Source organism: Protomyctophum bolini (genome assembly GCF_963924005.1).
Source record: "Protomyctophum bolini genome assembly, chromosome: 6".
Lineage (NCBI taxonomy): Eukaryota > Metazoa > Chordata > Actinopteri > Myctophiformes > Myctophidae > Protomyctophum > Protomyctophum bolini.
The window spans coordinates 8,133,260-8,144,620 of NC_137867.1; the positions used below are offsets into that span (position 1 = coordinate 8,133,260).

General features: G+C 43.7%; 1 protein-coding gene across 1 annotated transcript in view; it reads left to right on the forward strand.

Moving 5' to 3' along the window:
• edil3a (EGF-like repeats and discoidin I-like domains 3a) overlaps positions 1 to 11,361 on the forward strand; it is a gene marked incomplete at its 3' end in the record, with an annotated part of 226,162 nt that overhangs the window by 212,662 nt on the left and 2,139 nt on the right. The window contains exon 9 of the mRNA XM_080767014.1: positions 186 to 341. Coding sequence (XP_080623140.1) covers positions 186 to 341 — 156 coding nt within the window. The remainder of the gene's footprint in view (positions 1 to 185; positions 342 to 11,361) is intronic.

Below are 11,361 nucleotides of genomic sequence, written 5' to 3' on the forward strand. Positions count from 1 at the left end.
CGTTTCTTCCGTGGCAATGGGGGTTTTATAATTCTGCTCTCTTTCTCTCTCTTTCTTTCTTTCTCTCCCTTTCACTGTCTGTCTGTCTGTCTGTCTGTCTGTCTGTCTGTCTGTCTGTCTGTCTGTCTGTCTGTCTGTCTGTCTGTCTGTCTGTCTGTCTGTCCCCCCCTCCCTATATTATTCAGGTGGACATGCTCGTACCTACCAAGATCACGGGCCTCATCACCCAGGGGGCGAAGGACTTCGGCCACGTTCAGTTCGTGGGCTCGTACAAGGTGGCGTACAGTAACGACGGCGAGCGGTGGGTCGTGTATCAAGACGAGAAGCAGGGGAAGGACAAGGTGAGTCATCATGCCTCTCCATATAACGTCCGTAATGAATGACTGTCACCGCCGGCGTGATGGATATATATATATATATACGTATGGAACGCGTCGGGAGCTTTTTGTCAACCTGGCAGGAGGAGGGAGGGGCCGGGGGGGGGGGGAGGAGGAATTATCGTTCATTTTGTGACACATGCATGCCGCCGGAAGGCTGTTTCCGTTCATGGTGAGAAATACCGAGGTACCGGTATTCATGCCATGGGGGGGGGGGGGGGGGGGGGGGGAGTTTACTTTGCATAAGCGTTTTTTATCGGCTTTGTTTGAACACTGAAATAAGCGTCGTCGTCATCAAATGGTCAAAGTGTACAATCTGTACGTCTGCCTGCATGAGGCTCAAATACTGAATTCGTACTGAATTGGACTGAATTTACAGAGTCGGGATGCACGGTATTGAGAATATGGCCGATATCGGAGTGTTTTCCTTCCACCGTATACCTGTTACGTAACTATGATTCTCTGAGTGCAGATGAAGACTTCTAATTCACACAGTGCATATCACAGTATACCTGATTTATTAGCCCTATATACAGACACACAAACAAACCAATATGCCCATATGGGCATGCCAGTATTATGGGAAAATACTGATAACCTGCAGGGATCTCCATACTGGAGATCCAAAGGAGAAAGGTATAGTCAGACAGATACAGAGATCTCCACATATGGGCATTAAAGGGACACAGACAGATGGGCACAACGGGTATACTCTGACAAGCCCAAGTCACTATATGATATCGATCGGATCGGCGTTGCAACGCAACACAGTAGCGGCCCGGACTTATTCAGCTTCACATTCTAGAAACTTTTCTAAAACCGATTAGTGGGGCGGATAAGCAGATAATGACTGAAAGCATTAAAATGAAACAGGCATATAATTTGCATATAGCCCAAGGTCCATATTAATTTGATATCGGTTTGATACCTATATCACATTTTCACGGACGGTATTGCGACGTTGATGTGATAACTGACGAATCAATCAAGCATCCCCTAGTTGCCCAACTGGCACCACTTAGTTGTATATTTAAATGTTTTTTATATATATATATATATATATATATATATATATATATATATATATATATATATATATATATATATATAGTTTGCTGGAATTCACTGGTCTGGGGGTCCGGCCGCGGCCAAGTGTTTAGCAATGGGGTTGCTTGGCCTGGGAAAAGCCACTGCTGAACCCCTCCCTCCCTCCCATTCATCCACAGAGACAGCGCAGGGCTCCAGCAGACTTCAGCAACATCCCTCAGAGTTCAGTGATGCTCTGATAATATGCTCTTCTTCCTCTCTATGACACCCGGTGGCGAGACAGAGACGCTCTCCTTGTCTCTCCTTGCTGTGTTTATTGAAATATACAAGCTCGCTTGAGCCCTCCATCTCGCGTATTGTACATAAATACAGTACTTGACTAAAAAAAAACAATATATACAGTATATGTACGCGCGCACGCGCGCACGCACACACGCACACACACACACACACACACACACACACACACACTGTCACGATCAGAGTCAGAGGTGTGTAGGACCCAAGCGCGGGACAAAGGCAGAGGATGAGGCAGACACAAGGCAGGTCGAGTGTAGGGTGGTTTATTAACCAAAAACCAGAGGTACAGGAACAAAACACAGGAACACAAGGAAACTAGGGAATAACTAGGAGCAAGAAAATAACACTAGGACTAGGAATATACCAGGAGCTAAATAACACTGACACAATTTACGAACCAACAAAGAACAGAGTCGGGACAGCCGACAGGGGGTCCCTCGGGTTCCGGCCGGATGGATAGTGGTAGAGAAGGCTGATAAGGTATACCAGGCAGGACTGGGGGCGGAGTCACGCTGGGCAAAACAAAGACTAATCACAATACAGGTTAGACAAGGCAGGTACAGAACTATACAGGGGCTGTCTGAAGGCACAAAACAATACTACAAAATAAAAGGTACTCAAGAAAACATAACATGTCACGGACCGTGACACACACACACACACACACACACACACACACACACACACACACACACACACACACACACACACACACACACACAGTCCAACAACTGCGAAATGCTATTTCCACACCATCAAGTGGGAGTTTAAGATCAGAGGGTAACTCTGAAAGTACAGATCAGTGTATACGGTTATGTCCGACAGCTGATTGTTATGCATATAATCATACTCCAATAATAACTGCATATCAATTGGAGATAAATTGTGATTTTTTTTTAGACAGCCGGCCGCGGCCTGGAAAAAAAAAGAAAGAAAATAAAATCCATCTCGCCGTTCAAATTCCTCGCTTGAGGAGTTCATAATTTTAACACCCGAGATGATCTTTTGGATATGGGCCACTGCCTCACCGAGAAGCACGCTGGTTCCAATAGCAATTGGAAAGTGAGGGAGTACATTTACTCAAGCACACACACAACACTGAAGTACAGATCTATTGGATATGGGCCACTGCTTACCGGGTGGTTCTCAACCTGTGGGTCGGGATGCCCAGGGCGTGCCCAAACTATTTTCCGGGGGGGGTCCCTGGATGACAATAAATTGACAATGTCTAAGGACTTTTCACAATGGACTATTTATCTAGGTGGGCTATAGGGGGTGATTGGTGAGTGCTAGGAGGTGAGGTGGAGACTGGAGAGGTGAGTGCTATATAGGGGGTGAGGTGGAGTCTGAAGAGGTGAGTGCTAGGGGGTGAGGTGGAGACTGGAGAGGTGAGTGCTAGGGGGTGAGGTGGAGTCTGAAGAGGTGAGCGCTAGGGGGTGAGGTGGAGTCTGAAGACGTGAGTGCTAGGGGGGTGAGGTGGAGTCTGAACAGGTGAGTGCTAGGGGGGTGAGGTGGAGTCTGAACAGGTGAGTGCTAGGGGGTGAAGTGGAGTCTGAAGACGTGAGTGCTAGGGGGGTGAGGTGGAGTCTGAACAGGCGAGTGCCATGGTCGTGAGGTGGAGTCTGCAGACTTTGTTGCATGAATCATTCTCCAATCAAAAACTATGCCTCCTGGGAAGTCCCACATAGTAAACCATGGCCACTTGCAAATTCAGTCCACTGCTTCAAGTTCCACGTTGTGGCGTTGCCGCGTAATTCCTGAGCAAAACCAAAGGACGCTCAGGGTCAGATTTACCCTGCATGGCACATTGCAATTTGTGCTCGTATGGTGCATGCAATTAACATCCGATTCACTAAGGCTGCCGCTGCAAATTATGCGATCAACGAATACGGCCGCAATCTGGTGGCATTTTGCATGTGAAGCAGAGCGTTCTGTGTGACAATTATTACTTATAGTTAATCTGTTTTGTTCATGCATTATTGAGAAGTTTCAAGCACAGTGAAATTAGCAGGTCCAAGTTTTGATTGATTGAACACATTAATATATTGTGTGTCTGTTAGCAGTAGGAGGTAGTGTGTTATATAACACATTACATTTCTCACAATGTGTCGTGAGATAACATGAATGATTGATTGATTGATTGATTGATTGATTGATTGATTGATTGATTGATTGATTGATTGATTGATTGATTATCGGTTTGCAAAGATTATACAATAATGATCAAATGATATCACAAAAAGCCCTGACTGCTTGTTTCCATCGTGGTCCTATGCATTCAATTAATTGAGCCATAAAAAGACATACAATAAACCACAAGAAACCATCAATACTTAGAAGTAAGAGTATATTCTTACTACAACTGAGAGAAGGAAAGACAAAAAAGAAACGAACACAAAAATGTATCTACCAATTAATGCAATTATATTAAATTCCTCGCCGAATCATAAACCACAGAACACCGGCAGCAACGCAGAGCATGCAGGCAGTCTGTCCCAGAGCCCGTGAACAGGGAATGTGCCCCGAGCAAATTTTATGGCCGTGGCAAAACACCTCACCTGATGACACGCTCAGGTGAGTTACAGTGATGTCATCAGTGTCTATAGCTACACCAGTCTTCATGCCAAGGTGTCTATAATGCTATACCCTAGAGTGCCCTCTTTTGTCTACAATAATCATTTCACTGCTCTCGGTATGCCACAATGTTGGACATGGAAAACGATGCCTACAGCTTCTTTTTCATAGCCTGACACTCGGGCCTCAAATGTAATTTAGTTTCACTCTATTATTCAGTCTGAAACCCCTCCCAGTGCAGCTGTTTTCTGAGATGGGGCTGTGGCCAAACTGCCAGGCTATATATGTCATGACTTTTAAACCACGTTTTATATATATATATATATATATATATATATATATATATATATATATATATACTTGACAGTTTTTGAGGCCCCTCAACAACGGCTTTTCAGCTAGCTATAGCGCCCTCGTGAGCTGGAGTGCGAATGAGTGCTAAGGGTAAAGGGGATTAGGTGGAGTCCCAAAAGTTGAGTGCTAGGGGGTGAGATGGAGTCTGAAGAGGCGAGTTCTAGGTGAAGTCTGAATGTGTGTGTGTGTGTGTGCGTGTGTGTGTGTGTGTGTGTGTGTGTGTGTGTGTGTGTGTGCGTGTGTGCGTGTGTGTGTGTGTGCGTGCGCGTGCGTGCGCGCGTTTCTGTATACAGTGCACGCGTGTCTGCCTTTGCGTCAGATTGTGTGTATGTCCAGAAGCCTGCGTCTGGCCCAGGGGCAGCCGCTAAGCTCCTCAGTATTCTCCTCAGCTCTCGCCCCGTGCTCCGGTGTCTCTCGCCCCGGGCTCCGGTGTGCCTCAGACTGCGGCCAGATAGATGTAGATCGAGAGAGAGAGAGAGAGAAAGGATACTCTCTCAGAATACAGATGTCCTTCACACAAACACAACGCCATTTGGTAGAAGTATACATTTACTCAAGTACTGTGCTTATGTACACTTTTTGAGGTGTCATATAGGGAAATATCATACTTGATTTACTCCCCCAGTCCCCCTAAAAGTATTCGACAGCTTTTATTGATATAGTTACGTTGCATATTTTAATTTATGATTACATTCTAATCACTTATGCCATATTTTATACTTTGGCTACTGGGAAATACTTTGGTTCAATGTGTATAAACCCATAGAAAGACTCTCACTTTCAAAATGATCTGCTATTTTCACTACTTTTGCGCTGGGCATTCATTTCTGAAAACAAAAATAAAAAAAAATATATATAATTGAAATGAGGAGATACAAGGTTTCCACCCGACGGTGACTATGGTCGGGTGGAAACCTCATATGTCCAAAACCATTATCCTGATTTAATTAATAAATTAAAAAAAAGCAAAAGTACCAAGCATAATATTTGCAAGCTCAATTTTGTGTGACGCTGTAATGTGGCCAAGTAGGGCGTTAACTTATGGGGGGGGAAGGTGTACTGGTGCACAGTTTCTGCCCGACAGTGATGATGTGTAGCTTATCGCCTAAGCTCCTATAACCATGAACACCACCACATAGTACCTTGACATGCTGTGTCAATGCTTCTTCCGCAGTCGCTTTGACGGGAAGCAGTCGAGCACGCAAGTAATTGTCATAACGCGGCTGCGCTTATAGGTTCCACCAGGTTAATTAGTCATTAGAGGCTGGAATTCCCATGCAGGTCATATAGGGTAATAGCATGTCAGATGGCGGTAAATACAAGCGCGCTTTAAGATCAGCCACTAATGGTTTCCTCCCCTCTTCTCGTTTTTATTTTTTATTTAGTTTTAAGTCATTGGCAGCGAACAGTGGTGCAAGTAAGATTTTGCTTGAATAGAAGTACAAAACGGTACCAAAGTAAAATGACGTCTGTTTTCAGAATTTGTAACTAAATCAGTCGATCGCAACTATTTTCGGATAGCAATAATCAAAGCTACAAAGTAACTATAAACAAAGCCGTTTACTGAGTAAATGTACTTGGTTTGCTTTCCACCACTGATTGTCAGCGGAACGCGTGAAACGGCAGAAAAGCCGGAGTCACATTCACTCTCAGGGGTCAAGAGCAGTGGGGATTGGCTCCCTGTTGCCTTGTCTCTTAAAAGAAGTGGTTACTGTGTGTGGATTTGATTGAGTGTTAAACCCCCACACAAACACCCCTGCCCCCTGTCCCCACACACCCCCGTCCCCACTCCCGCATCCATTGACTGGTCTCTCGAGGCAGACTGTCCTCCCACAATTTTCAAATGCTTCCATCATAGGCTACTAGTCGCCTGTTACAGCGGAAGGAAGGGAGGAAAGCTTGTACTGTGGGAACCCACATACGGGCATCGATCGAGAGGACATCCCACACCTACCTAGGGAAAGTACCTACGTGGACGTACTAAAGAAAAGATGCTGGTGCACAAAGCACAAATGAGCTGGCCAGATGTATGGAGAAACGAGATGACTCCAGTCTTAGGACGATGTAGAGACAGACAGCTCAGAAAATGACACCCGGAGTGTTGTGGGGTCCCGCGCTCCCGTTTCATTTTACTAGGCACGTAAATATATCAAATCATTTGAAACATTAAAAAGCTTGCCGCTTATCATAACTGGAAATGAACGTAAAACTATATTTTCATGCACGGAAATGACAAACCGATTACAGCTTCCAGACTCTACTGTATATAGACATTCATACGATCTACAAGCGCGATCAGACTTGCAGGGTATTTGGCTATTTTTCTGCACGCAACAAAGTTTGTCGAAGCCCCTTAAGGGTAGAGGAGGAGGAAGGGCAAGAAAGCAGCGAGTGCTGGGTCTAGCTGCAACCCTTAGCTGGCCGGAGTAGATAATGGAGTTTGGTCAGCAATCGGACCCCCAATACAATGGAGCCCTCAGGGATCTCCCTGAGTCACGCACAGTAGCCTTGGCACACACGTACAGTGTGCATGTCCACCTTGGAAGAGTGGGGGGGGGGGGGACTCAATGCTGGGGAGCGGACTCTGGAGTGATTCTGGAGGCACAGCAAGGAGGCACAGCAAGCAACGGGAGCTCTCGGTGCCTCTATCTTAGCTGTTGGATAGCAGTGAGGAGAGGAAGGGACCAGTCCCAGAGCAGAGAATCTATTGTGCCGCGTACAATAGAACAGTATACAAATCCTGCTCTGGAGCTTTGACCACTAGTAAAAGTTGCACTGTATGCTTGACGAGTTATTTTTCAATCTACAACAACTCTCTTCACCAAAGATCCGATCTACTTGAGGATCTGCTATTCTTAGTGACCGTTCCCTCCAGAATAGGGATGCTGGGGGTCAAGTGATTGAACGTCAAGAAAAAAAACGTTATTTTCAGTCTCTCCTATAATATAAGTTTTAGGGGCGAGATATGTATATTTACATACCGTAATATGACATACTAATATAAGATTCTAAAACATAACAGTGTCATTCAGTGGTGCCGTGGGTGCCCACCCAGAGATTCCTACAAAAATACATCTTGCCATTATGTTATTTCTCGGTTGTGTGCAGTCACACCTAGAATTCAACTTTACTTACACTTTTCAGTGTTTTGTGTCCCCCGGCACAATAGCACATTAATGGCCGATATCGAATGACTTAGGAACCTGAGATTTTGATGCAGTGTCCTCTGAAATAACCTGTTGTATCCTTCTTACCAGCGTCTTGGTTGCATTACACAGTACCCCGGGTGAAAGTTGATATGTTACTCCTAGCAAGATGAAGCACTGAATTTGCTCACAGCAGACAAAGACAATACAGTGATGAAATGCATTGATTAAAAAGTTATTTGGATGTTCAAAAGTATTGGAATTTAAAGCAGTTAGTAATTTGTAGAACTAATTTTGATCAATCAATGGATTGAATAGAGTGATATAATGAATGACAGAAGTGTCAGTAAAGTACTAAAAGGTGAGATGAGCCTTGATCGATCCCAACGTAAAGTAGCAAATGACTATCGGCTGAATTAAAGTATTTTGTTGAGCAATAGTCCGTTCCAGTTCTCTTTGCAAAGCTTCAATGCTAAAGTTATTGGTACCTAATCACACAATGTATTGACATTGAAGAAACTTAAAGTGCACCAGTGTGCAATTCTGCAAACCCAATCCTGAGCCTTTAACCCGGCCATTTTGGGCGGGAACCCCTTTTGGTGTTTCAAGCATTCTGTTATACTTCAGCTATGGAAAAAATAGCAGATCTACAAGCTCATAGCGTGCCACCCAGTGGCGCGCTACGAGCTTGTAGGTCTGCTATTTTTGAAAAATCGTAAAAATGTGGCGCAAATCTTTGAATATATATTCTTTCAAAGTGAATCTTTTTAACTCTAAATGGGTTAAGAGCCATTTTTGACTGCAACGTGTCCCAAATGCAGAGGTGGAAATAACTATGTACATCTACTCAAGTACTGTACTTAGGTACTTGAGTGTTTCCATCTTTACAGTTCTACTTGGGACACACAATTAATCTGTCATAATTATATAGACAATATCAGCCTTAAAAATGCAATGTTGGTAACAAATAAAAACCTAAATTGTTTATTTTATGTTTATGTTGTGTTGAATGAATTTGAAGTTGAATTTGTTGGTGATGATTAAAGTTACAAAATCAGTTTCCTGGGGCATAACTATCCATAAATTATGTAGCTTTCCAACCAAAAATGTACAAAAATAACAAAATAAATACTGCAATTACTTTTGTTTTCCCTAATATGTGCATCTGTAGGCCTAATCAATCAGTGTTTATTATTATTATTATTATTAACGTATGGAATTAATTCTCTACCGGCCATATATGGAGCTTGTATTGAGTGTACAGGGTTTGATGAGGTCAGATCAACATACAGTACGGAATGTCAGAACAGGTCAGCTCCATATATGGAGATATAAGGGTGCCAGCGGGGACATTGTCTTGAGTGTACAGGGTTTGATGAGGTCAGATCAACATACAGAACGGAATGTCAGAACAGGTCAGCTCCATATATGGAGATATAAGGGTGGCAGCGGGGACATTGTCTTGAGTGTACAGGGTTTGATGAGGTCAGATCAACATACAGTACGGAATGTCAGAACAGGTCAGCTCCATATATGGAGATATAAGGGTGCCAGCGGGGACATTGTCTTGAGTGTACAGGGTTTGATGAGGTCAGATCAACATACAGAACGGAATGTCAGAACAGGTCAGCTCCATATATGGAGATATAAGGGTGGCAGCGGGGGCAGTGTCTTGAGTGTACAGGGTTGGGTCGGGCCTTAATTTTCGGGCCTGTTGAGTACTCTAGTTTTTGCCGGCTGCTAGGCGCGGCTGCAATACTAACTTTGGGGCGGGCCCGTCTAGGGTTTGATTGCAGAGGCATCAATCAAAAGGGAGACATCAAAGAGGAAGGACGGGTGGGGAGGGGTCAACATATGGAATGTCAGAACATTTCAGCTCCATATATGGAGAGTTAAGGGTTAATGATAAATAATCAATTACAATTACTGATTATTTGCTAATCGGTTGCACCTTTGAAGCTCTATTATGTAATTATTTTGAGACATTCACAGATCTTGTGTCTAGGTTGCACGCAACCTTTGCTTCTGGTTTGACACCAATTTCATCATGCCTGATTTTCTCTCTGCTCACACCTGCCAAATGGGGATTGGAGACTTCTGCTGTAACTCAACAGAGCGTCGCAGTCCCTCCCCCTTTCAGAACGACGAGTGGCCCAGGAAATGAAATGCAATGCATTTCTCCCATAGGATTTTCTTTAAGTATTTATTTAAAGACGGTTACGCCGCGGACAAAGCCAACTCGGATCGTGTCAAATCATGACAATGAACACAATGTTTTGGGCCGATCAAATAATTCATAAGAAGAAAAACAAAACAAATAGTGTTGTCTCCTGCCTTTATTTTCTTCTTTCTAATGATTTGATCGGCCCAAAATATTGTGTTCATTGTCATGATTTGTCACGATCCGAGTTGGCTTTGTCTGCGGCATAACCGTCTTTAAATAAATACTTAAATTAAATCCTATGGGAGAAATGCATTGCATTTCATTTCCTGGGCCACTCGTCGTTCTGAAAGGGGGAGGGACTGCGACGCTCTATTGTGAAACAATTGAAATGTTACGTGAACATTCATGCTTACAGAACGGAGAGGAAGTGTCATTAAGTGATGTTCTATAGGGACATTAAGAAGGAACATGCACGGGGGCGTGGCACGGTCTCCTGCGGGGAGGTTTGCACATGCTCAGTGTAAACAGGAACTGCGATGACGGAGTGTTCCAGCAGAGGTGCTAGATAGAAAGCTCAACTTCCCTTTTCAAATGTTTTATATCATCCACAGCACTTGAATGAGCAGTATCCATGTCATGTTGCCATTTCACAAAGATACAAGTTCAAAACATGTACTACAATCAAAGCGAGCGTCAAAAGAACATGGAAAATCCACAAAAGAAAAATAATACAAAAACATTAAGATTTAGTAAATGTACTTGTCCTTTGTCTTTCTTGTCTGGTCTGTTATACACATTTTTTTCCACTTATGAAATTGATTGAATCGCCTGAATTGTATTATTTCAGTTCAGGGTCAGCAACTCTCATGCACCTATCTAGCACCTCTGCTGGAACACTCCATCATCACAGCTCCTGTTTACACTGAGCATGTGCAAACCTCCCCGCAGGAGACCGTGCCACGCCCCCCCCCCGTGCATGCCCTTCTTAATGTTCCTAGGCGATGTTCTGGAAATGATCCGAGTCTGTGCATTCTGATCTACAAAAGGATATCATCAGACTCAAAAGAAAGACATCAGTCATATGCCATGTTTTTATTAATGGCAACACGAGACTAATGTGATCCATTAAGCAATTACTTTTTCATGCTAGCAAAATAATTACAAATTGACAACATGATGACATGCTATATGCTGTCTATGTAAGACAGATGCTATATTGATTATATCACATTCTGCACGCGCTTAAAAATACAAGCTCAAACAGGTATGGTTGGCAGACAGGCCGACTATAGACCACTCCGGCTTTTGTGTCCACAAGACAGTTTGTAAATCGTTCAGACTGCATGGTCCACTCCTATATTATGAACCCAGTGAAATAAATTACTAAACACAACAACAA